The 27,008-nt window shown below is 41.6% G+C and overlaps 2 protein-coding genes across 2 annotated transcripts; one reads left to right on the top strand and one right to left on the bottom strand.

Moving 5' to 3' along the window:
• The first annotated feature begins 4,275 nt into the window (after positions 1–4,275).
• On the top strand, positions 4,276–15,234 carry LOC134075878 (interferon-induced very large GTPase 1-like). The gene is made up of 9 exons (XM_062530910.1): positions 4,276–4,460; positions 5,133–5,336; positions 6,231–6,294; positions 6,394–7,005; positions 7,118–7,164; positions 7,732–7,864; positions 8,696–8,742; positions 8,965–13,510; positions 15,215–15,234. The coding sequence occupies exons 1-9, from the start codon at positions 4,311–4,313 to the stop codon at positions 15,232–15,234; spliced, it is 5,823 nt and encodes a 1,940-aa protein (XP_062386894.1). The 5' UTR covers positions 4,276–4,310.
• A 935-nt stretch (positions 15,235–16,169) lies between these two features.
• On the bottom strand, positions 16,170–25,789 carry cdc42ep1b (CDC42 effector protein (Rho GTPase binding) 1b). The gene is made up of 3 exons (XM_062531792.1): positions 25,691–25,789; positions 19,928–22,374; positions 16,170–17,678 (listed from the first exon to the last, which is right to left on the bottom strand). Exons 2-3 carry the CDS (start codon positions 20,412–20,414, stop codon positions 17,038–17,040), a joined length of 1,128 nt encoding a protein of 375 aa, XP_062387776.1. The 5' UTR covers positions 20,415–22,374; positions 25,691–25,789; the 3' UTR covers positions 16,170–17,037.
• Positions 25,790–27,008: the final 1,219 nt, after the last annotated feature.

Below are 27,008 nucleotides of genomic sequence, written 5' to 3'. Positions count from 1 at the left end.
CTCAACTCCACAACTTCCAGTGTAAACACTGTTTTGCAGGAGTAGTTCTTATGCAGGAAAATACATAGCACGTTGGACATTAAAAACTGCATTGTAGCCTATACTGCAAAAATGCTATATTTTGGAGATGGGAATGATGTTGTCCTGCTTTTTTTTTCCAGAAAAACGTTAGCCTAACAACATTTTTGGTCACATGAATTACCCAGACTCACAAATACAGCTTATTACATGAAACTGACCAGCTTAATTTAATGTCAAAGACCATGTCAACTAATGGAAAAGTAGGATTATATCGTCATCGCACTCATTTCGATCATTTAACCATAAAGTGTCGTGAACAATGATTTATTTGGCTAATTATCATGTATGCCCACGCCTTTTACACTCAAGACATTGTTGTAATAAGAAATTGCACTAAATTCGCGTGATTCTAGTCGTTTTACAGCATTAACAAGGAGCTTTGGTCGGTCAGGAGACAAGTATGCCTTTATTTCTTCGAAACAACAACAACAACAACATTATTATTTACTACATTTACATCGCTTAACAACTTACCCCACATGGCTCGTCTCGCTTCCGTTTTCTTGTGGTTGCGTGTGTCACATGACAGCAATCAGCTGGAGCGAATGACGAATTTTGCCACTAGACATGTGCAATCGATGTTGGCACATCAAGATTGACAGGTGTACAGGAATTACACAAGTAAAGGTTTATTATTGATTAAATGAAACATGCAAATAAATGTCCGATGGGCTTACCCCACCCTGACATTCAACCGTTCACTAACATTAAAAGGTTTCGAGAGAAAGCTTCGTTGGACACATGAAAATCCCTAAAACGTTCTAGCATTTTGCCTGGCGTAAATGGACAGACACGCTGTTTCCCTATACATTGGAAGTAGGCTATGTGGGCGCTTAAGAGCGTGACATTGTACGCCAAAAGCATGAAATGCGTCAAATAACACGCCAATTTAAGAAACCGGCGTGTCATTTTACTCCTTTATTGGTGAGATCAGGCTGCTCAACTAAATTGTGTTCCGTTCTGATGGTTTGTAGCCTAAATGTTGTTTGAAAATAGCCTTTGAATCATTTAAATGCCTCACTGAAATTACCAAGTTAAGATAACATCACCCGTCACTGGGCTGGGAAATTACAAAAACCGATCCCCCTCAAAACCGACCGCTCGGCTACTTTAGTAAACGGCTTTACGAATTAACGTGTACTGTGTTTTCGTACACATTTGTACTAAATACGTTTTGAGATCAGGCTGGTGTTGAATATAAGGCGGATATGGATGAGTTTCTTCTCTCACTCGAAGAACAAAATCTCCACTTCACAAGCATCTACATACACCAAACTTTTCAGTCTTATACCTAACCATGTTTAGAAGGATTTTGCAGAGGGGTTTGTTGATATATGATTCTTAGCCTGATTTACATGACATTTTATTCCAAAAAACATGGCGAAAATGGATTTTTTAAAGGCTGGTATAGTATTTTCTGATTTACTGAATAACTAAATGAGATATCTATAATTCCCTCTCTAAAATACTTTTCATCTCTTATGTCAACAAAATGAAAAGAAAAAAATTTAAGCTGGCTTTGTCCAATGTTCAGATTTGATCTTTTTACGTTTATGCAAATCAGCGCATATTTAATTACATCATACCTAATTTGCATATTCAAACATTACATTTCAGAAAACTTGTAATACATTTATTTTTCATATTGATCTAAGTAATCAACTGGTGAAGTTTCATAGTGATATCTGCTTGTTAATTTTTTTACCCTATTCACCTGTAGTATATCCGCCTTATAGTCAACACATTGGACAAGAAAGGCTTAATATATGAAATTGCCCAAGGGATATCACCGGGCACCCTCTTAAATCTTAAAGAGGTACCCCTAGTCTACTAGATTCTGCAAAAAAAAAAACTTTAACCGACAAAGCCAGGTTCACCTAAATTATGGCATTTGGCTCCCGGACTATACTCCCACCTCGGTGTACAGTGTACAACGTGGTGATAATTTCGCCCGGAGTGAGTGAGTCTTCCTAAAGACCTGATAAATCAACTCAGATTCAGTGGATGGGCGGGGGGCGGGGGGCGGGGGACATAGCATGATTGACAGGTGACAGTACAACCTTGAAGTACCAAAGTCCAAAGTTTGAAGTAAAGGCGTTCAAATTAAATGGTGGCGCACGGAATTGCATGAGGCTGAAATTTTAAGTCTCATTCAAAATGAGAACAACAGGGAAATGTAAATGTAATGTATGACTTCAAATTAATTCAACTTCTTATTCAATTGATTTAAAGTGTAATGTAATTCAAAATTCAAATGACATTGATTTAAACTTTAAATTAGATTACATTTAATAATCGTTGATATATTTAAATTTGATACTTGGTGATATGACTTACATGACATTTTACTTTGTAATTTACTTTATATTTAATTATTGTTACTTTGACCCTTCATAGGGTACTGTTGCGCTCTTGATGAAAGTATTTTTAAACAGGTGCGTCAAACCAAAAGATATCAGGAAAAGGCAGGAAGGGTTCATACTCTGAAAAAATATATAGACAAAGTCTTTACAACAGACATTGTCCATGAACCACCACCAAAATAACCACCAGATTTCAACAGTAGACAGTATATGTGCACATATCTGTTGATACACACACACATTAGACACAGTGTCAGAAATGAACAATGAATGCATTGTTGGAAGGGCAGAGTGTACTGTATATGAGCATGAATAAGTTCAAACAGTAAAATGTGTATGACAGAGTTCATAGCGGCTGCCATTACAACGCGGTGAGGACGAGCCTATGAGGTGCCAGCTATAAACACTTATCGTATACTGTAGCCTACATCTATGACTGATGGTGACTGATGATGGGGAATATATTATTTTCTTTAATATTTTTTATCCCTACTCCTTGTCACTCTGTTTCAAGAGACAAAGGCATAGACAAATGGGTAGGGCCGGGGAGGTTGGAGGAGTAAGAATGAGAAATGGGATTGGCACAACTTCCTAATTAAACTCTATTAAATCATAGCCTTAAAGAGACCCTATGCAACTTTTTCATAGTAAAATCTAAAATCGCTCAGAAATCGTTGTTTTGCTTGACTGACCAGTTTCATCGAAAACATCGCCCCCAGTGTCCCTATCCGCTATTGCAACCTTGCAGTTTCTGCAGGAGACGATCGTTCCTTGTTTACATCTGGAAGTCTGAGACGCATAAGGAACAAGAAGAACCACGCTTGCAATTTATATATTTATATATAGCCTATATATGTATAAATATACACGCTAAAGCTGTCGGGGAAGCTCTGCAGAGAAATATGCAAGCATAAAACGAGCGAAAACGAAAAACGAAACGAAACTAGAGATGAAATCGCCAATCCCGCATAGTTCCTCTTTAAGTATAGCCATACTCAATTCTAGCCAGAATCTGAGTCTGATACCGCTCCATTGGGACATGAGTATGTGTCTCAACTGATACAGGTTGTGAGGGTTGCCTCTGCACTAAATTGGATAGAACTTACAAACTAACCACTACCAAACCAGGGAAGTAGCTATAGGCAGGACGACTGAAATGTACTGTGAGTATAAATAAAAGAACAGAGACACTGGTGAGCATCTACTAGCTAGCCTATTGATAGATATACATGTATGTGTGAATGGCTTTGAAAGAAAATTCACCTTACCTGCTCCGTGTTAAATCACCACCGGCCAAACACCCACACGCAATCAGTCCTCTGACCACTGTGTTTGCCGCGTCATCTAATGAGTAAGAGTAACTATCAGGGTTTTTAGCCTTTTTATAAACATAACATAATATATAAGATATTATGTTATGTATTAAAACTGTATAAAAAGTATACAAACTGATTCATTAATTTCTCACCAGTACTGTAGGTCACTTTGACACTAAAAGTATATATGTTGTGTCCCTATATGATATCTGTTCCTAAACATAAAGGCGTCATGGTTGATATCACTCCTTGTTTTCTGTTTTACAGGGTTAGGGTAGACTGAATGGTTTCTGACTTTGCCACTGTTACTGTCTGATTATATGCTTTTGCTGTTTAGTACTTAAACCCTAACTATTTCCTTGTCTAGTTAGAGCAGCTGATGGATATTTAGGTGAAGACATGCTCTCTGCCTTGATGCACATCATTGTAAAATAAAACTTTGTTCCTGATTCTTCCTACCATTGGTCTGACTGGGTCTTCATTCATCTGTGGTATCAAAATTACCATCAGCTGTGAAGTGTCGAATGAGGATGAAGACAATAAACTAGCTATGGCTTCAAAGGTGGCCAGCCCAGCTGAGAGTACAGGCAGGCAGGATGGGAGGAATGAGGAGGAATGCTGCCACTCAGATGCTGAGAAAATGGAGGTGGACCCACAGCCTGAAGATCCAGTGCAGATATCATCATTGCCCAAAGACACTGTGAGTCTCAATGTTGTATGATGAATGAATTGTGTGGTGGACTGTGATAATGGTTTTTCGTCATCTAGACCCACAGCTTGAAGATCCAGTTAAATTCCCAGATCATTGCCCAAAGACACTGTAAGTCACAATGTTTTCCATCCATGGATTGGCTCAAATGAAGATTTTATTGGAAACATACAGTAAGAAAAGCGAGGCCAGGAACAGTCAAGGTCAAAATCCATAATTATACGATCAGTCACTGTCCAGAGAAGTAACCAGTCCAGGACACACAAACGATTTCAGAAAAACAGAATCTTTAGTAAAACACAGGCATGATATCAAATCAGGAAAACAAGCCTGGCAGCAGTATGAAATCTTCAGGTAGGGACACAGTTAGGCAAAAAAGATATTCTTGTCATTAAAGGAATAGTTTGGAATTTACACTTTAAGCCCGTTTTCTATATTGCCTAGGATGCAAACGAGTGGTTGACACCGAAATCTCGAAGATTGATTTTGTTGCTGCAATCTTGCTCTCTCTCTACTCTCTCTCTTCAACTGTAAAAACATCTAGGGACTGTGGGTTACAAAACTATCCAAGCATCATTTCATTCTGAAGTCTATTGTTTTTATCATAGCCATACAAAAAAGATATTCATGATTAATGTACCATTCTTTCACCTACACTTTAAGGGCTGTGAAGCGTCGAATGTTGGTGAGGATGAAGACAATTCACTAGCTATGGCTTCAAAGATGGCTAGCCCTGCTGAGAGTACAGGCAGGCAAGATGGGAGGAACGAGGAGAGTGAGGAGAGCTGCCACTCAGATGCTGAGAAAATGGAGGTGGACCCACAGCCTGAAGATCCAGTGCAGACATCATCATTGCCCAAAGACACCGTGAGTCACAATATTGTATGATAAAGGAATTGTGTTAACAAAGACGACTGAAACAAAATTCAATGGTAGCCATACATTTATTGTAAACTACCTGCTGGTTATCTGCCAGTAATTTCTGTCATGCTGACGGAAACCATCTGTTTTGAAACCAGCTGCATGTTGGTTAGATTTTTTTTTTTTTTGGACAGTGTAGTTGACATTAGCTGGTTATCTATTTCTGAGGCTTTTTAATTTGTTAATTTACATTTTTTCATTGAGCAGACACTTTTATCCAAAGGGACTTATATGTCAATTATATGAATGGCCATTGTTCACTGAGAAACTCAGGTTTAAGTGCTTTGCTCAAGGGCTCAATGGTGGAAGCTGGGAATTGAACCCACAACCTTTCTGGCTACTGCATGCTACCCCAGCTCCTTAACCACTGCACTACCACCACTACAACTTCTACCATATACTGTATATGGCTGTATAGAACCAACCTGTAAGCCTAGCACTACTGACTTCACTAGTTCACTCATAATAATACTCAGCAGTAAGTATGTTTTGCTTAGTACTGGCCGTCATCCTTGCTGGTCGGTGGGCATGTCCTGTATTCTCCAGAGATCATGTATAAGTGATGTCTGCTGACACCCCCTATGGATATGAAAGTGTGTGAAATACCCAAAGAGCCAATACTGCTGAAAAGGACTTGAAGCTTCAAAAGGCTGTAGTTTTGTAACCATTAGTGATACATAAATTATGTATCACTAATTGATGTATGCATACTGTAGGTTTGGTCTACAAACACCTGATTTTTCAGACTTTTTTGTAGAGGGTCACCTGTCAGCCACTGGGTGATTTGAAACAGAATGACCCCATGACTTTACATTAACGCAACCTTACATCCCTTTTCAGGATGGTGCCAGCAGAGAAAATGAGGGAAAGTCAAAGGCGGCAGGTTCTTGGCCTAGTAAAACAGGTATTTTTTGGTTTGACCTTTTTTTTTTATCATTATTGTCATTATTGAATACAGAAGCATGCCTATATGCCAGGAAAAACGATTCTCTGTTTCTTGCAGATCAGATAAGCCATTCTCTCAGCTTGGCACTGTTTGGAAGTACTGCCGCTGTGAAGGTTGGCTGTGGGAGCCTTTTATCAGACTTTAGTGGACATCCTGGTTTAACACAACTTACTCCAGCAGAGTGCAACATCGCAGGTCGTGATGTCACTGTGATTAACATGATTGGGTTGCATGAAATTGAATATTGTCAGCAGTCGATGGATGACTACATGGGTCAGACTCTCGGTGAAGATGGAATCCATGCCTTCCTTTACATAATACCACCACACCGGCTTACTGATGGAGACAAGATGGCGGTGGAGTGGCTTCAAAGAGTGTTTGGACCTTCCTCTCTACACTTTTTGATATTCATTTTCACCTATGAAAATGAAGAGGACTGTGACTCAATTGTAGATGACCTAAAAGGAAACACTGTTCTTGAGCAACTGATTGAGAAGAGTGGTGGGAGGTATTTCACTTCCAACAAGACCTTAAATAACGAAACTGAAATGAGATTGCTTTTGAAGAAGATAGACCTCATGATTCAAGAAAATAAAACTTACTACACTGCAGAGAGCTATTCTGAACAACTGAAGAGAAGACAAACAATTTCAAATAATGAGGCCTCAGGCAAGTGGCATATCATGTCTGTTTATCTTTAAACATTATAAAGTTTAAAGATTTATAACAGATCAAGCAGATCAAATGCTAGATTTCAAATATATTGTTCTGTTTTAAATAGATGGACCAGCAGAAGATGTTGACCTGAGCATTTCTACAGAGACAGAGGTATTTGTATTGCATAAAATAACTGGTCAGTTACACTATTACACTATTATACACTGCCCCTTAATCCTCCAACCCCTACATACATACAGTACACCACTATTACCCCCCCCCTTTTTTTACCCACTACCACTCCACCCAAGACTTCACACATGCCTGCCCTTAGGATTCCCTTGCCCTCACACACTCACACACACACTTACATGCTCCCTCTACTAGCACGACCCCAGGCAGTTGGGTTGGCCCCTTGCCCCTGTTGCTCCTGGGTGTCTATTGGTGCTCCCCAACTTTACACATTGTCTATACACTAATATCACACTGTACATGTATCACATGTTGAATACAAACTTAGCTTTGCTTCAAATACTTTTGAGGAGAGTTTGTAAAATGGTATACTTCTTAATAAAGCCTTGTACATCATAAAAGCTCCCCCCAAATTGATCAAACTAAACCTAGTACCCAAATCTTTTTTTTAATCGTCAACGTTTTCTCATGATCAATCAAAGTGATCTGAAATGCTCATATTTGCATATTTACCTTTAACCTTTAACCTTTACATCACTTTTTAAGGAGGTTGATTGCAGAGACCATGAGGAAAACCCGAAAGGTCAAAAAGATGAAAACACATCTGAGGCAAATGCAAACGATGGTAGTCTGGACAAAAACACAGAACCAGATCCATGTTCTGGGCCCAGTAAAACAGGTATGTCATTTTTGGTCCTTCTCCAGTTGGTGGTTCAGGCAGAGGCTGTGTTAATGAACTTTGCTCCATATTGATTGCCTGTATTGATGCGCTCAATGTTAAAGAGACCCTATGCAACATTTTCATAGTCATAAAATCGCTTAGAAATCGTTGTTTTGCTTGACTGACCAGTTTTATCGAAAACAATAATATTTCCTCCCGCCCCTAGTGTCCCTATCCGTCCGCTATTGCAGCCTTGAAGTTTGTCCAGGGAGCAATCGCTCCTAGTTTACATCTGGAAGTCTCGTGAGACGCGTGAGGAACGAGAAGAACCACGCTGGCAATTTATAAACGAAAACGGAAAGCGAAACCGGCGATAGATGCATAGTTTCTCTTTAATAGAATATAATAATAACAGCAATGTTTATTTTGATGGTTTGATAGCAACAAACATTCGCTAATGTTTGTCCAGGAACAAGGGCCCAAACACTTGGATTCCACTAACTTTTGTCATGCTAATGAAGTCTCTCTCTTTCTCTACATTCTGAAAGTTTCAATGAGCAGGACAAGCATAGAAATTAGTAAAGTTTAGACACTCGGAACAGATAAAACATAAATAATGTGTCAAAGATACCATTTGTTTCACCAAATGACAGTCTTTGTTTGGTGCTAGACCTAAATTACATGAGATTACAAACTAAGGTAAGTAGATGCTCTGATAAAGGCCGTGTTTGTTTTTGACTTTGTTTTTGTTTTTGAATAAGCTGGCGAAAAAGAGATCCAGTCCAGTGAGTTATGTATGCTACCCCATAACCTTTGGGTATTTAGTTTGGAATGTTTTGTTTTAAACAGATCATCCTGCTGAAGATGTTGACCAGAAAGATTCTTCAGAGACTGAGGTATTTTTCATTGTATGACACTGTATAATAGCCTATACTGTACAATAAACAAGTTTCAAGTTTAACCTTTCCAAACTACCTGGAAATAACTATGATGTCACAGAGCTGGAGAGGCATGTTGTACTCTTTACAGTTATACTAAGTGTATGGTATTTAAAGTAGTAAGTATTGTATTATTGATTAATGAGCAGATATATGGTAATGGAGTTACTGCTGTTACAGGAAGAACATAGTCTGGAAACAGCTGAGGACCAATCCGAGAAAAAAGAAGAGCTCAGAAGAGCAAACACTGAAGAAGAATTAAAAGAACTGTTTAAAAGGTTGAATCTCACAGACAGACATGACAAACTGTCGACTTCAGATGTACTTGAAATTGATGCACGTTCACGTCAGCCACAGGGTCCAAAGACAGAGGAAGAAATAGCACACGCTTATCTTAATAGACTTTTGATGACAGACTACAGGGCTAGGTATATTCCCATCAAAGAAAAAAATAATCAATTGAGTCCAACAAATGCTGCGCGTAGAGACAATGAAGATAGGGAGGTCATTTTTGATACTCTCTTTAATGAAAAAAACATGGCAAATGAAGTCGAAGAAATTAAGCAATCTCAGATTCATCCTATGGACATTCAGATGGCACTGTTTCACTCTGCGGACCCATTCCTCAGGCAGTACCTACTGACCAAACTCTCAATGTGTCAGTATGCTTTGCCTTTACTGGTGCCAAATCCTTTAACCTCAGAGATTGAATTCCCTCTGTGGGCATTTCGTCATGTATGGAAAAGCTGGAAGTCCACTGATGCTTTAGGCAAAGTAACCATCCATAAAGAACCTATGTATGGAGTTGAAACACCAATGGTTTCAGTCTTCAGGCTTGGCCCTGTGTCTACATCCAAGTCCCAGCTTATAAACAGTCTCATCAATGAGCGACATCACACATTCTTCCACAGGCACTGCCCAGGCAGTAGCAGGACCCGTCTGCTGATGGACGGTGTGGTGGAGATTGCCTGGTACTGTCCGTCTGGGAAGGACACGGATCACTTTCCTCACTGTGTTGCCATCTGTAATCTCCATGGTGATGGAGAGGCCTCTAAAATGCAACAAATGATTTTATCAGAAATGGCTTCAGTTAATGTAGTTTTCTTACCCAACCTGGGTAAGGACGACCCAAGGAAGGCAATTGTGAAAGACCTCTTTAGCTCCCAAACACCTCTGATTTGTCTTTTCACGGAGGACGACTCCCTGCTAGAGGAATTGTGCAAAGGGAAATTCAAAATAGGACTAAGAGACAGAAATCAGTCAGATATTGTTCAAGAGCTGAAAAAGGCAATAAGTGATAGTTTGTCTTTCACAAACTTTAATCTTGAAAATCTGGCACAGCAGCCTGGAATCAAAGTGGATGAGGATAACGAGGATTGCAAAATAGGAAAGGAGACTGCACTGCAGATTAAGAATTTGCTGGAGAGAAACAAACTATCAAGAGTTAAGGAAGCATTTCTGCCATGCCAAGGAAAATTGTGGCATGATTGGTGCCAGAAAAAGAAAGACCTTTTTCGCCTACGTGGAAAAAACTTGGAGGTACAAAAAATTCTGATAGACAAGGATATGAGAGATTTGCGCTCCAGGCAGCGACAGGCTGGCAGCAGTGACCTCATGAAGTTGTTTTTGGGGGCCATGGACTCACTCCCACTCCAGAGTAGAATGTATTTTTTGAAATGGACCAGTATCCTGATGGACAGCTGCACATCTGACGAGCTAGTGGCACTCCATCATAAATATGATGAAAAATGGTCTAAAGTGTTGGTACTAAAGAAGAAACATGACAAATCAAACCAGCTGGAGAAAGAACAGACAGAGCTTGAAAACATATCTGATCAGTTGAATGCAGCAACCTTTGGCTTGGAACACATCCTGCGAGAGATGGGGCAGATGTATGAAGCGGAAATACCGGTGACACGTGGAAGAGGAGATCATTCAAAACTCCCAGCAATGGCAGCAGACCTTATGATATCCGGGCACCCACTGGAGCTAATGGATGGTGATGCCGCTCATGTTCCAATGACATGGATTGGTGCTGTGTTAGATGAGGTCATAAAGAAGATTGGAGACAAGAGGGTCTTTGTCTTGTCCGTTTTGGGCATTCAGAGCACTGGAAAATCCACAATGCTGAATGCAATGTTTGGACTCCAGTTCGCTGTGAGTGCTGGGCGGTGCACCAGAGGGGCGTTCATGCAGCTAGTCAGTGTGTCAAAGGAGATCAGCACAAAGTTTGACTATATTCTTGTGGTTGACACAGAGGGACTGCGAGCCCTAGAGCTTGCTGGGAAAGCAACTGTCCACCATGACAATGAATTGGCTACATTTGTGATTGGCCTAGGACACATGACCTTGATCAATATCTTTGGGGAGAATCCCTCTGAAATGCAAGACATCATTCAAATTGCTGTACAGGCTTTCTTAAGGATGAAAAAAGTGAAACTGTCACCCAGTTGTATATTTGTACATCAGAATGTTGGAGATATCACAGCAGGAGAAAAGAACATGGAGGGTAAGAGACGTCTTCAAGACAAACTGGATGAGATGACACAGTTAGCAGCTGAAGAGGAGGACTCTGATGCAAAGTGCTTTAGTGAGGTCATTGCATTTGACATTCAGAAAGATGTTAAGTATTTTGCGCAACTGTGGGAGGGCAGTCCACCCATGGCCCCTCCAAATCCACCTTACAGTGAAAATATTCAAGATCTGAAGGAAACAATTCTTACCAAAGCCTCATTATCACAAGGTGTGAAGTTCTCTGAATTTAAAACAAGGGTCTCTGATCTATGGAATGCCTTGTTGAATGAGAACTTTGTTTTCAGTTTCAAGAACACATTAGAAATTGCCATGTATAGGAAGCTGGAGGCAGAATATGTTAAATGGACCTGGAGTCTCAGAGAAGCAATGCTACACATTGAAAACAAACTGCACAACAGAATTGAGAATGACATCCTAGACACTATAGAGGAAAGATTTCTGTTATTAGAGATGAAGCCCAAATATGAAGAGGTTGAGAAAACAATGGCCCAGTACTTTGATGAACACAATGACAAAGAAATGCTTGTACAGTGGAGAGAAAGGTTTGGACTTAAAATAGGTGATGTCCACAGTGATCTTGTGAAAGACACACAAAAAAAGTTGAATGACCTTATTCAGCAAAAGAGGACTAGGAAGAAACTGGATGAAAGGAAGGTACACTACCAAAATACTCTCTTCAAAAGAAGTAAAGAACTTGCTTTGAATCTCAAGCAACTGGACAAAAGTGAAGAAGCTCTTAAACAAGAATTTGATCAAATGTGGGAAGGCTGGCTACCGGAATTGACTTCAGACTTACCTCGTGTGAAAGACTGCAATATTTGGGAGGACATTGTAAGTGTTCTGAGTGAGAACCATGAGGAAAGTCTTCTGAATGGTCGGAAAAAACAGGGTGACTATAAAACCATTACATTTAGGGGAGAATATTCCATCTATGTAATGCCTAGAGAGCATCAAAGTCAAAAGTCTGAAGAACAAGCAAACCAGAAAAAAGGACGCTATTCTTTCTTAGCTTTTTGGGGGAATGTCGTCAAGGAAAAACTTGGCTTCGTTAATGATCACTTCAAGACAAATGACTTGACAAGTGAAGATCAATACTCCATAAAGTCCCTCATTAAAAAAATCCAAGAACAATCTGAAGAAATTATCACACAATACTCAGACGATGAAATGGGCTACAATAAGACGTACATTCAAGCCATAGTGGCTTCAGCCAGCAAGAGCATTGATGCTTATGAGAAAGACGTAATGAAGGGACGTTTTGCCTTCAAAAAGATCTTTGCAGTAGATGTTTTATTGTTTGTGTGTGATATTGCAAGCAACAAATTTGCAGAGCTTCATCGAGAATTCCAAAAAGCTAATGATGGCTTCATCTACTTAGAGAATCAGAGAGGACGGTTTTACAAGGTTTTTAGGGATTACTGTAAAGGGGCAAAATCATCTGCTGTGCTTGCAAATTTCATATGCAGCAAACTGAAGCTGTCCATCAGACAGGCTGTGTATGACCAAACTGCTGTTGATTTAGCAGCTGACATGCGGTGCAATCTTCCTGCATTTAATGGGAACAGACTTCAATTGGAAAGACACATTCTCCTGTCTTTAGCAGAGGAGGAGAATTTCGAGAAATTCCTGCAGTACATTCACCGTCCAAAGGCACACTTCAAAAGTTTCATAACAGAGCAGGTTGAGCAATATATGGCGCAAGTAAAAAGTCCCAAACAACTTTCCAAGATTCAAGAAAACCTGAAATACAAGACCAAATGTGCAAGTGTTGCAGCGCAAACTGCAACAGAGAAAGTCAAAAGAATGAATGGGGATGCCAACATGTGGCTAGAGCTTTTCTCTGAAGAACTAAAAGACGAGTTGAAATTTGCAGAGAAATCCTGTGCTGATGCCTCTGAGATCGCTGATTTTAGCTTTCTTGAGGAGGTAGTTTGTAATGGCCTTAAAACAATTCAGAGCCAACTCAGCAAGAGCTTCAGCAAAGTCTCTCTCCTTAAAACTGAGCTGTTTCGGATAAAACCTGATGAAATTTTAATTCAACATTTCTGTAAGTGTTGCTGGGTTCAATGTCCTTTTTGTAACGCAGTCTGTACGAGCACCCTGGAAGATCACGAAGGCACTGATCACAGTGTCCCTTTCCATCGCTCATATGGAATAACTGGATTAAGTTATAAAGATACAACAAACCTCGGTACAGATTTCTGCACAACTTCAGTTGCAAGTAATGGAAAAAGATTTTATCCGTCACATAACCTTGAAGTGTCAATTCCCTTTAAAGAATACAAAAAGGCTGGGCCAGGATACGCTGACTGGTCCATCACTCCTGAAATCTCTGAACTACCCTATTGGAAGTGGTTTACATGCCGATTTAAAAGTGACTTGGAAAGACACTACAGCAAAACCTATGAAGGACCTGGAGAAATTCCAGTGCAATGGAGCCAGTACACAAAAAAGCAAGCTGTTAAGAGCTTAGATGTATACAGTATGTTGAGTAACATGGATGCGTAATTGTATGCATGTGCATGTACTGTAAGTACAGGGTGACTTTCTTTTCACAAAATAATAATTAAACGTCCCTGTACCTGGAAGCAAATAACATAATAACTTATAAGAATGATAAAAATAGTTATTTTTAAATTGGGTGCACATCCAAGTAAACTGGTTAACTGTTACAGTATTATTTAGATTGTTTGGCTGATTTGAATGAAATAACCTTAAATCAAAGTTACAGGTGGAAGCGTTCTTTCTTTTTTATAATATGTTTCTTACAATAACTGCATTACAACATATAATATTCTTAAAGTTGATTTATTTAGTTTCATCCATTCTTGGTTTCTTGATGTAATTTCTAATAATTTTGCTGCGCAATGGTGTTACTTTAATCTATTATTACATCATCATACAGTTTTGGAAGAGATGCCGTCTCAGTTTCCTCTTTGTACTGTAAGTTAAGCAATGTAATGAATTATATTTGGTATGATTTTTGGTATGATCTCAGATGCTCATTCATTGAGCTGTTGAGGTCATTCTGCTTCCATTAACATGTGACAATTATCCTGATCATCTAGAATTATGGACTATCATGTCTTTTCACTCAAGGATAAGACATTTTCAGAATGCAACATTTCTGCGAAATTGAAATGATTGTGAATATGACTCACTGCATGATGGAAATACTGTATGCATGATGGAATGCATGATGGAAATACTGTATTCCTAATAAAGGTTTTGAGGACGAGTTTGATTTTTTTGTAGTTCTTATTTACCGATGTAGTTTTAATCAAGGCCTATCTACAACTAGGCAAAGTTGCACCAGAAATCCACACATTGTTGTTAAGAACCTCATCAGACTGATTTTCCTTTGGTTGAACATCTGTGATGTAGGCCTATGCAGTCAATTATGAGTAGCTGACAGCTATTGAATAACTTTTAAAAAATAGTGTTTTTGTTTAGTTGTCTCGATAAATTCATTCACTTACTATTGTTAAGTGGGAGATACAGTAAGTCATACTATGGTGCAGCTGATATTCTTTTCAGTTCAACATCCATTTTCAATTCTCCCAGAGTGTAGCGCTGTAGCTGCCTGGCTGCGTTAGCTGCTGGCTGTAGCAACTCGAGCTAGGTAAAACCATTTTTGTTTGTTTGTTTTATACCAACAGTACTTAGTGACCTCGAGAAACAGAGAGAGGGCATATATACGGAAACATAATACAAAAGGAATAGATGATGCCATTGCAAGACATCTGTAATGTCCCTAATACGGACTAGTTCTCTTGTTCCCCATTTTCCTATACCTTACCAGAAAGACAGACAATTTTCAGTAGGTGGGGGTAGTGCATGTCTGTGGCGGTGGCCTGTAGTCACTTGACTGCTCTTGTTTTACTTATAATATTAGGCCACTCCTCGGAGTTTTAACCACCAACTGCGTTTTTGTTACACCTAACATTTTGATAGTTAAACTTGAATTTCCCCTTGGGGATCAATAACGTATCTATCTATCTAGACCTTGAGTACCGAAGCAGTGCATCTTTCCTTGATAGTGATTGATGAAGATCCTTCAGCCTGCTAACGAGATACCGTGGCAACACTGTGCTGTTGCAGGCCGATGCAGTAAAGTAGCCTAATCTTAAAACTTGTCAACTCAGACAGAAAGTATTGAAGACATTATTTTTTAAAAAATAGTTTATTTGGCCAGTGTAAGCATATATTTACCATTACCTCTGTGGTTGTTTAAAACATCACACTTTAGCCAGCATACAATAAACAACATTCTTTGCTGTTTTTAAGTACATAAACGTTTAATTGTGTCAGTACACAGATGTGGCATGTTTAAATGGGTCTTCATGTTACATATGTGGTATTGTTATTGTGTATATTTAAAAAATAATAATAATAATCAAAAATCAATATTATATGATTGTGACAGTTTAGAAAATATGTCAGTAAAATGTTTTGCATATTCAACACTGTAGTACTCTAGTCAGTACGTTTTAGTTTTAGTTCTTGCAGACCTCTTTACTTGTACTCATGGGGCAAGAAAGGCCCTGTATTTCCCTTATTCCCAAATCCACCATGACATTTACTCCAGGCCTGAGACCAGCCCTTAGTGGATTTGGTAAAATGGTGGGAATATCTGTATCTGAATCCCTTTTTTATTTATTTATTTATTTAATATCATGTTATGAGAGAAACATCAGAATGTCGACATAGTAATAAAGTAACAATGTATATATACAACAATACATGATGCACACTGTATAAAAAGGGAATAAGTACAGATTGTGTTTTTCCTCATTCCAGGTGACTTTCCAAGCATACTGTATTCCACTTTAAGGCAGTAAGCGTCCACTTCACTTCACTGTTGTCCATGGTCATTGGTGGATTGGTAAATAACCGAACACTGATCATGTAAATAAATTAACACTGATCATGCTCCTTACTTTGTTTGCTTTAAGGTTTGCCTTTTTACTTGTGTAGCTTTGTTTGTCCTGTGACAACATGGCCTTCCTTCCATCTTTAGTTGTCAAAGCATTATTTCACATTGTACATTATACATTATTATTATTGTCAGAGTATGTTCTTATTTACATAATTGTTATTTACTTAAAAGTTGTGTCAGAAACAAACAGAAGCAATGATGAATTTGGTTTAGGTTAGGCAACCTACTGTCGTCAGGCCACTTTCCTGGTTTTTGAAATTATATTTTATCTTTTTAAGAAATCACGCCTAAGAAGGGAGTGAAATACTTCCTACTTTGCGGTGTTAATGACCTCTCCTACCTCACGGATAAGTTTGCATTATTGTATGCCTACTGTGACTTACACCTGAAAAATGAAATGTTTATGGGACCTTGCACTCCACACTTTTAGCCCCAGGTGCCACATGTTGCACTGACATTTGCGTACTACCACCTGACAACAAGATGTTTGCTTCTGATTTATTTACACCTTCATCTCTTCATCATCTGGGCAGGTGCACAATAATTATTCCCCTCTGTGGCTGAGTGTTTTGTGTGCTACCTGACCACAAAATGTTTATGTCCGCTTCTGTCTTCTTCGTCATCTGGGCAGGTGCACAACTCTCTGTGGCTGAATGTTTTGTGTACTACCTGACAGTAAAATGTTTATGTCCGCTTCTGTCTTCTTCGTCATCTGGATAGGTGCACAATTCTCTGTGTACTACCTGACCACAAAATGTTTATGTCTGACTCTGATTTATTTACACCTTTATCTCCTCCTCGTCGTCTGGGTAGGTGCAGGAATCTCTCCTGTGGCTGAGTGTTGGAGAGCTGTATGGCTCCTCGTTGCTACATCGCCTCCCTTTCCCCTGGCTGCCGCCTCCGTAGTGACGAGCGAGGACGTCCACGGCCCGCTGAAACCGCCCCGCTTCGATGGCCGGCTCCTCCCGTGCCGGAGACCACAAGGAGGCGTCTGGAGTGGCCCTCTCCGAGCCGTTGCTGTTCACCTCATCTCCGTTGGGCGTCTCGGAACCCCACTCGGGGCTGTAAGAGCACCCCCTGCTGTTGTAGGGTGAGTCCCCTGCGCTGGTGCCGGCAGGGTACCTGATGGGGCTCTCTGTGACCGACTCAAACACGCTGCGCTCCTCGTCCAGCTCGCTGTCGTTGTGGCCTTTGTCCCAGCGGTGGCTGTTGGTGGGGCTGTCGATCATCCCCAGGACCTCGCTCATCAGAGAGGGGCCCAGGTCGACGGTGAAGGAGGATAGGGAGTCCGACCGCGTCAGGCTGCTGTTGTCCGGGAGAGAGCCGTGGCGGAAGTCGGGCGATAGCGTTCCGTAGGAGTCCTGGGACTGCTTGTCAAGGCGGGATAGGCGGGGAAGGGTGACAAAGCCAGACTGCAAACCTGTAGTTAGACAAAAGGAGACCAAAACACAGAACTGCGATAAATAACATCATCAAAAACAAAATCTTCAATACATCCAGATTTGTTCAGATTTCAGGAATGTACCACACCATGCAATAAGACCATATTTTTTTGGAAATAAGTTGTAATGAATCAGTTTGATATTTTCTGCTTTTCTGCTTTGAGTCAATAAAAACCATCACAGTTCTTTGAACTCCTAAGGTGATTTTCTAACTCTGGTTTCATTTATTAAGGTCAGTGTCTCAGGTGCTCAATGAATTAATAGCAAAAATCCTTGATTACTTTAACCCTCTCTGCTAATAGTTCCCACTCAAAATTACTAGACAAATGGACAGTATGCACAGAAGGCTCTTTAATCAATTCATATATCTCTGGTGCAGCGTTTGCTTGTAGCGGCATCTTCTGTTATATTCTGCTCCTCGCGTGTTCACTACGACGCTAAATATCTTGTCTGCCCAATAATAAAAAATTGTAACACTCGCATAAATCCTTCTAATGCTGCTGATTCACATGCTGATTCAGCAGGTGCAACACCCAACCAGGTCCATGCAGACACTAATTACATTAACAACAGTGGCAGCTCCAACACACCTGGCTTCACCGGAAATAAGTGAGCTGGCTTAAGAGTGCTACGTGCATATGGTCCATTAGCCAGAATTGCTGACTCAGGTTCTAAAAGAATGCATTCTGATCAAAAGCAGCAGGCTTGAGGAACTAGTTGAAATAAGATTGAATAATTCTTCAGTATTGTGAATATGAAGTCACAAATTGGTGAAATACAGCTTTTAAATCCATGTTGCAATGCTGCTGTCCATACTCAAACTTGTTCTGCCTTTCATATGGCAAAAGCTGACCAATAAGGGCCTAATAATACCTTGATGTGGAGCTTCATGAGTCTATTGATTTTTATTTAAGTGTAGTAAATAAAAGTATCTTAGCGAGAGAAATATTTGGCTCACTGCACTTTGACTTTCCATCCAGTAGATGGCGGCGTGAAGCAAGGCTGTTGAGGCTATTTGGGGCGGGACACGAGACATTCCACAGCACCTTGATGACTCAGTGGAGATGAATGTTGCCCAGAGGGGGCAGTCTGCACTTAAACTTCAAGGGCATGTTTTTATGAGGACGCGATGAATGAATGACAGGGAGAGGTTTCCCAAAAGGTGAGGGGAAAACTAAACAACCAAACAAACAAACTGAAAAACAAGGGACTACACAGATGGAATGAAACGTGACTCTAACTCATAATCCAGATCCCATACACACTTTCTCACCCACTCACTCTCCCCCGCCAGGCCAGGCCCTTCTGTGCCCTCTCTTTGGGGTGAATTCCTTTTGCGTTGAGTAAGGATCCTGGAGACTGGGGGAATTCCAGACATCCCACAATCACTATCTCTCCCTCTTGCTCCTTTTCTCTCACACACTCCCTTTATAGCTTAGTGGTATTATGGGCCCAGTGGGTGTGCTGTGGGGCTTTAGTATAGCGCTGACGAGCTGTGTGGGGTTGTAAGAGCTACATTTACAGATCAGAGGAGGAAACCGCCCACTTATTGTCAGCTGTATTTAGTGTGTCAGTGTGTGTGTTTGTGTCCATGTGCATGTGCATGTGCGTGGGTGTGTGTAACTGTTTAAGCCTTGCCTTAAGCGACTGTATACAGGTGTTGCTTAGGTGATGTCAGAGGACTGAGAAACAGCCAGTGTTTGTTTGGTTGTGGGAGAGGAAATGACACACTGAGCACACGGGAAAGTAGGATGAGATAGACAGAGGGGGGTGGGTATCTTAGGAGACTTCTAAAAATGTTTGTGTACACACATTGTTAAAGTACAAGTGATTAATGATTTTAGGGGTTCTGTAAACCTACGGACTGTTTCCTTTCCCTGATGTGATTCTTGAGGGTAGAAACCGACCTACACTTTTGCTCTGAGCATTGAGCCTGAGGTGATACGGCACTTGCCCCAGTGAAACTGCCTCCTGGCCTTTAGTAAACTGCTGGGGTTACCGTGAGCAACTCCCTAGAGTGTGAGCGAGAGTATGAGTCAAGAAGAACAAAGGCAGCTTTACTATTTAATTCCTGGGGAAATAACCACCATCTATAAATTGCCTTGTCATCATAGTCAATTATTATCACCACCACCATCATCCTCATCATCACCACCACCATCACCATCATCAACACCTTATGACCTTCGTCATCATCGTCATCATCATCGTCGTCGCATGTCCCTACCGTAGGAGTAGAGGGAGTCCGCCGGTGAGCTGAGGGAGCTGGGGAACAGGGCCCTCTGGAAGGAGCCGTTGCCCAGGTCCATGTTGAGCTGGGGCAGGGACACGGCGTTCTTGATGATGGGCGAGATGGGCGGCGGGGGCAGCGACAGGTCCCTCGAGCCCCCCCTCATGCGCGGCGGCGGGACCTTGCGGACGTGGCGCAGGGTCCGGGAGAAGAATCGGGTGGTCTTGGTGGAGCCCGATGGCGACTCGGGACGCTCCGCGCCTCCACCCCCGCCGCCGCCGCCGCCACCCCCGCGACTACCGCCGTGGTTGCTGAGGAAGGACGTGTCGCCGAAGACGTCGCCGCCGCGGCCCACGTGCATGGTGTGGCGGAAGTCCCCCAGCGGTGGGCTGATCATGTCCACAGAGAGGTCGCTCTTGAAGCGCCGCTTGCTCTGTGAGCCTGACACCAGGCCTTTAATCCCTGGAAGTTTGCCCAGACTCATGATGGCTGCACCAGTTTATATAAATATACTCTTATCACGCCGATCCTCCAGGACACCGGCAATAGCTCTTAATTCCAAGGGTATGCAAAGGAAATCTACAACCCGTCTTTCTCAAGAAATGGGAGAGAAATCCATTCAGCTTTTACCGGTAAAATATATGCGCAATATTTTGCCAGAGTTCCCTGGAAAGCAGATCATGCAGTAGTATTGTGTCTACCACTTGAGCCTTGTGTAGTCATTCAAATCATAAAAAAAATCCTGTGCCACTCAGTTTAGACAGATTGTGGTGTCAAAAATATACAATGAAGTGCATACAGTCCTGAAGTGATCCTCTTCTGAGGTGAAACACACCAACTCTTCTTACAAACTGAATGATTGAATGATTGAGGCTACCAAAGACCCCAGGCCTATCATCTATAAGGACGTGTGAACTGATTGAGCTGCGGACTGATTGAGCACTCCACTCCGCTGCCCCTCAGAGCTTACGCTGAGTTAAATGGATCTCAACAGTGTATAAACGCACTGAATAGCACTGCCAAGAGGCTGTAATCATGGCACCTACAAAGTCTCTCTTCGACATAAGTACCTCAGCACTCCCAAATTACTTGTTTACCCCTCAGAGAATGCGGTGAATGCCAATTTCAGCAATTCGCCTCGATTCTCCCTTTCATGTAGTTCCCCGCAGTGTCCTGAAGCGCACAGAAAATCAGAATTACTGTTGCCAGATCTCTGCTAGGCCTTATTTACAAACAAACATCCCTCCTGTCTAGACACTAATCACTCCGCTTACATTTTACAAGCGACTTGTAAAACAAGAGTCAATATTTCAGCACTCTATGCACACGTCATAAAAATTCTTTCCTGAATGTTCTGACTCTGGCCTAAGACCGTTGGTATCATAAGATCAGTCTGTGGGTCAAACTCTTATCATATTTAAATAACTTGGGAAATTTATCTGGATTTTCAAAGGTTTAAAAGCATTTTTTTGTTTAAGATGGGAGTTTTTTTCAGTACCTTCAGTGTTCTCTGTTTCTGAATTATCTTATTTGGATGTTGAATTCAGTAACATTCAAGACAGTAATGACAGTATATCTTTGTGCCCCTACAAAGTCTGACTGCTACACCGTTGAGAAATGCTATTTCCTCTGGAGAACAATACCACTTCTTTTGCTTAAAGGCACTGGAGCCAGTCAAAGAAACACACAAACCACATACAACAAATGAAAGCTGCCAATCTCAACCCTAAAGGCTATCTTAAAGCGGTGGACTACGCAGCGACATCAACATCTCAGCTTGATCGTCTGACTTACTTGCTCTCATTTTCTATAAATCAATAGACATAAGTGTCTATAATGGGTGACTAGTAGTGGCACACATCATACATTGTATGGTAGGGCAAACACACAAAACACCAAACAAATCTACAGTAAGCCTCACTATCCAATCAATGATCCTGTGGAGTCTTTGGAGATGATAAGGGAAGAGGAGATTCGTGAAGTGTTGCGCGAGACGAATCCACCATTTCCCAACGTCAAAAGGTTTTATCCTGAGAAGTGTTACGAATTCCACAAGATGTTCAGACTTTGCTCTTGGTCCTCACGATTAAACCCGCCAAGCTTTTATCCTTTGTTTTTGGTCTTCAGTGTACAGATTCGTTTCCAAGACCCCACACGTTAAAGTCCTTCAACTTAATCTGTGAAAGGATGGGGGAAGATTTTTGGGGGAGGAAAACAGTTAATTGGTGTGTCGTAATCTGTCACACTATTTTGTCTGTGTCTTCTGAGGAAAAGAGGGCTTCTCCAGGATTGGATGCCTCCTGGATTAGGGGGATTAGATTCACCCTCCCCTCCCCTCGCTTCCCGTCTCTCTCTTGCTCGCTCTCTTGCTCTGGACAAGTCCAATCCACTTAGCACCCTGTCTTCAAAACTTGAGAAGAAACCTCTTCTTCAGAGTGTGACAGCTAAAATGAACACAGAGCGAGAAACAGAGAAACAGATGGTTAACAATCACTCTATAACAATCCAGATATACTGCATTTTTAAAAGCACATACTATAAATCTTATATCCTCGGGCTCTTTTCGGGTGAAAGGGAGCACATTCACTATGTTGTGTATGTACAGTATGTGCAAATTGCTGCGACCACCTTCAAAGGATAATGGGTACATGTTCTTAACCCTTCCCAACTCTACGTCCACTTCAAGCATCGTCTACCTGTTGATCTACCAGCGGGGTCCCCTCGTGCCCAGAGCCTCTCTGGCTAAGCCCCACGTGGCCACAGTGCATCCCAGCGGATTAGTGTCACAGGGAGTCAGAGTGATGGAACCTATACGGGCCTTAGAGTCAGGGCTGCCAGAGCAGGAAAGCCATCAGGTATAGCCTGCGTCTCTGGCTGGGAGTGGGGGAGTGGCGGGTGGAATTAGGTGCGGCGACTGGGCTATTTGCTATGATCCCTGGCTAGTTGATGATTCCATTCCCTGTCTTCTGATTAGGGCAATGACGCTAGAGTGCAATGGAGTGGCGTCCAGCCAACATCCTCGTGTTTGTTGATTGCTGTGGAATGGCCTGCCGCAGTGATGGAGGGCCAGGCGCTCAACCCGTCCATTTTTTGTGGGTCTGATATGTGCCACATGAATGCAAGCTCTGTCATTGTTTTGTGCTGTTTCTTGTGGCTACACAACAGTGAGTTTTCTGTAAACTTCTATGTAGGCCAGGATAGTTTTAAGTTTAATGCACATTAAGATTCCACAGGATACACACAAAATACTGTTTCTCAATTGCTCACAGGAATAATACACACACATGTATCAAGACAAAGTGGATTGTCAGACTATGAGCGGACTCCCAAGACCACATTGTTTACTCCTTAATTGTACCTGCCTGTATTCTGTAAACAACCTACACATTGCTGCCAGGCTGTGGAGACGTAAGCATGTACTGGCAGCGTAATGGGAACAGCGTGTGGGGAAAACGCCACCGGACGCTCTCCATTAAAGCCATCAAATAAAAGAACCAAACGCCTCTGATTGGAAACACATTGCGTCTCCGCTCTCGTTTTGTTTTGATTGTTTGCTCTCTGCCTAATCTTCTCTTTTCCCCCTGTGTCCTCTCTGCATGTCTGCCATGCAGTGGTGTTTGAGGGCTCACTGAAGTGGACGGCACTGGTGGCCAGGCCATGCGGAGCTTGGGGCCCGTGCTGGCTCTGTTTGGCCACAGTGGCTCAGCATGACTGCTCTTGGATGCTGGGTTTCTTTGGGAGGACCGAGCTGCCATTTCAGGGAGCTCCAGTGGGTTGTGGGTTGAAAGTCGCTCGCTGTTTGTCAGCATCAACAAAGTGCTACGTGGCTCTGGAGCACTAGCCAAGTGGCTACAGTGCAGTGTGCATGTGCGTGTCTGTGAGAGAGACGGAGAAAAAAGCATATGTTTTTGTGCATATGTGTGTGTGTGTGTGTGTGTGGTCTCTCTCTCTGTGTGTGTGTGTGTGTGTGTGTGTGTGTGTGTGTGTGTGTGTGTGTGTCCTAGTTTAAACCTTTCCACAGTCGACCATCTTTCCATTTGACTCCATAATGGTCTCTACATTGCTGAGTCCTGTTAGCTTTGTTCCTCTGCCCTCCTCTCACACTCTTCAAAGTCATAAAAGGGACCAAAGGACAAACAGTCCAGATAAGGATTCATTTTTCACTTGGGCCCCATTGCTTCAGTTCAGTGACCATTCCTAAGGGCTCCCATTTCAAGAAAAACATTGCAACATTGCTACACTGACACATAAAATCAATCTTCTCCCCCGCTCTCTTCAACTATTTACTCAACCTTCATAACACCCTAAGTGGCAACCCTAATTCCTCCTCTTGCTCAACTGCTAGCAATCTTGCTTGCAGTTCACCATTCAAAGAAACCAACGTATCCTTTACATCCTGTTTGCATTGCAACTATACTAGAGGCTTTATTAATATGCCTGACAGAATGTTTGGCGTCAGTGGGTATATTTTTGCCACTGTATGTCTGTAAGCATTGCACAGGAAGTAGGGTCCAAACTCGGTATAGAGGCTATTTCAGGGCTTCGACCACAAAGAGGCTGATGACAAAAGAGCCAGAGGAAGTCAGGGCTACCCACACACGACTTCTCCCCAACATCAATAGCCCATCAACAACCAACAGAAAAGGTTGCTTCATCAGTCAGGGTCAGCTTTTCAAGTCATATCACACTTAATGCATTTCACATCAGGAAGGTTTGGGAGGCGGTGGAAGTTGCAGGCTGAACCGGGATTAGTGAGTATAGGGTGTTATTATAAGTGTTCAGCATCCCTGAAGTCTCTCCGACCTGAGACACTGGCACGGCTCCAGCACAGTTGCCCTGTCAGATCACCGGCAATAGCACAGTGACCAATTGATATGGACGTTCACTCAAAACGAATGGAAATGTTTGAGCTCGTTCAAGACATGGATATGCGGATATGTGGGCTCTCAGGAGAGAGCTCTCTAGTTATTTTTCATATCCTGAGGAGGAAACACAGTATTTGCAGAGGACAATCCATCACAATGGCAGTAAATGTTTTAAAGTAGACATCCTGTTATTATCCCTGAATTAATGCTAGACGTGTTTCTTGTTTCCCTCCTTGGAAAGTTTTAATGGAATTTGTAGGCTACATTGGACTTCCATGCACAGCAGTACTGAAAGAGACAACGTTCAGTGAAACATGCTCATACTGCCTATCTGACTGCTGGATGCAAGCAACGAATGACATAATATACTGTAATACTGCACAACAACATAGGCTTGCTATTTTATTTAATGTATATTCTATTTTGACTGTCTCAGCAGGCTAAACGTTGTGGTGCCTATCCACGCAGCTCTTACAGAAGTCAAATGCACAACAAATGTGAACATATATGCACAAAATCACCCTGTGACACGCACACAGATCTTTGCACGGATCAGCACATAGATACCTACATACTATAACCCCCGCCCCTAAAATATAGCCTATCAACTTTAAATTGCATTGTTGACGTTCTCAATGCTTAGGTGCACGAGTTAATCTAATTAGAAATAGCTAGCGCACTCAATTTATTACATTGAATGAATTACATTCCATTTATAACCCTATTCTTTAACTCCGGTAGTTATAAATATCGCGTCATCTTTAATAGAAACAATTATTGTTACCTATAACTTTTCACCAGTTTCACATCATCATTTTATTTTTTTTATCAGTAGGATACTCGGACAACGACTAGCACAATGTTTACATTTGAAATGAAGTCAAAGAGAACTTACCTAATGCGGACAAAGTGAAGCAAACATATTGTACGGTGAGAATTGGATTTAAAGTTTGTTTCGTTCAGTGCAGGACCAAGTGGTCTTGTTTGGTATGCAGAGCCTTGCAACTCTTGAGAAATTGAGTAGCGGATAAAGGGGCGGTCGGTGGCAAAGCGACAGAACAGTTGTCAAATCAGCAGACTTGGCTGTCGAAGTGAAGTCCCCAGCTCCGTGCGCACAGCTATAATGAAAGTTTCATGTGGCATGTTTCTGAAAATACTGTCTTATTCAAATTAATGATATTAGGCTAATTTAACAAATCAGTTAAAGAAAAATAGGCTAATTTAAGGCTAGGACAGGTCATAATTACAATTTATGACGGTGGTGGCATAGCCTAGAAATCTAGACGCCCCTGATGTGGGTCTGTCTGGTCAGGCTAGTGGTGGCAATGAATAAATGATACAATCCTGAAAATGAATGTAGTTTCATCTCAGACTATATCTGTATTTATTTTGGAATGGACACATGGACTCTCCAAACGGATGCGACCTTGGCTGAGATGACCAAGAATTCAGCATGCTCCCATGCGCCAGTAAAATAGTTTCCAAATTCCTGTGTAGTTAGAGATGAGGCTAATCTTGTAAAGATCCTTGACCTCCCACCACCCAGCCCAGTGGCAGCCTCACATCTGATGAGAGCTGGAGCCTGCGGGGTCACAAAACCTGACCTCGTCCAAGCTCATCCTCCGACATGGAGGGACCCTCCTGCCACAAAGCAACACTCTGTCTTGCTCGACATGAACTTCCAAAGAGTGAACACTCATCTAACCTGCCAACCAGTTGGTCTTGACTCAGACAAAGCACCATCTATATGTCTTACCCTGCTTTCTCTGGATGCAATTGATTGAATAGTGGGAGAATTTATGGGAAATCACAATAGATGATAATCTGTCCTGAAAGGGCGTAAAAAGCAGTAAGCTGTAGCTCACGTTTCATTGTGGAAGGCGAGAATATTCCAAATGTGTCTTATAAAGCTAATAGAATGGCAATATATTTACGGGGTATATACTGTAAACTGCTGCCATGATTACTTTGCGCTCATCTTGTTTTCCTGTTCATTCTGTGTTCTTCTTGCCCCTCCCCTTACGTTGCCCTTTCCAAACCAATCCAAAGAAAACAGGCAAAAGTACTCCAGCTATTTAAGGGGAGAAAAAAAGCAGTTTGTCTTTGGATGTTGGTCAGAAATGAGCCCTGAGGAAAGCAAAGACCACAGGATCTTCCCCATAGTCTTGCACTCTCCAGTCTTTCAATCAATTCTGTTTCTTCTCACCTTGATG

The sequence above is a fragment of the Sardina pilchardus genome, chromosome 3, assembly GCF_963854185.1.
Source record: "Sardina pilchardus chromosome 3, fSarPil1.1, whole genome shotgun sequence".
NCBI classification, from domain to species: domain Eukaryota; kingdom Metazoa; phylum Chordata; class Actinopteri; order Clupeiformes; family Clupeidae; genus Sardina; species Sardina pilchardus.
The sequence above is the reverse complement of the archived record's forward strand: the minus strand, read 5'-3'. Positions and strand labels throughout refer to the sequence as shown.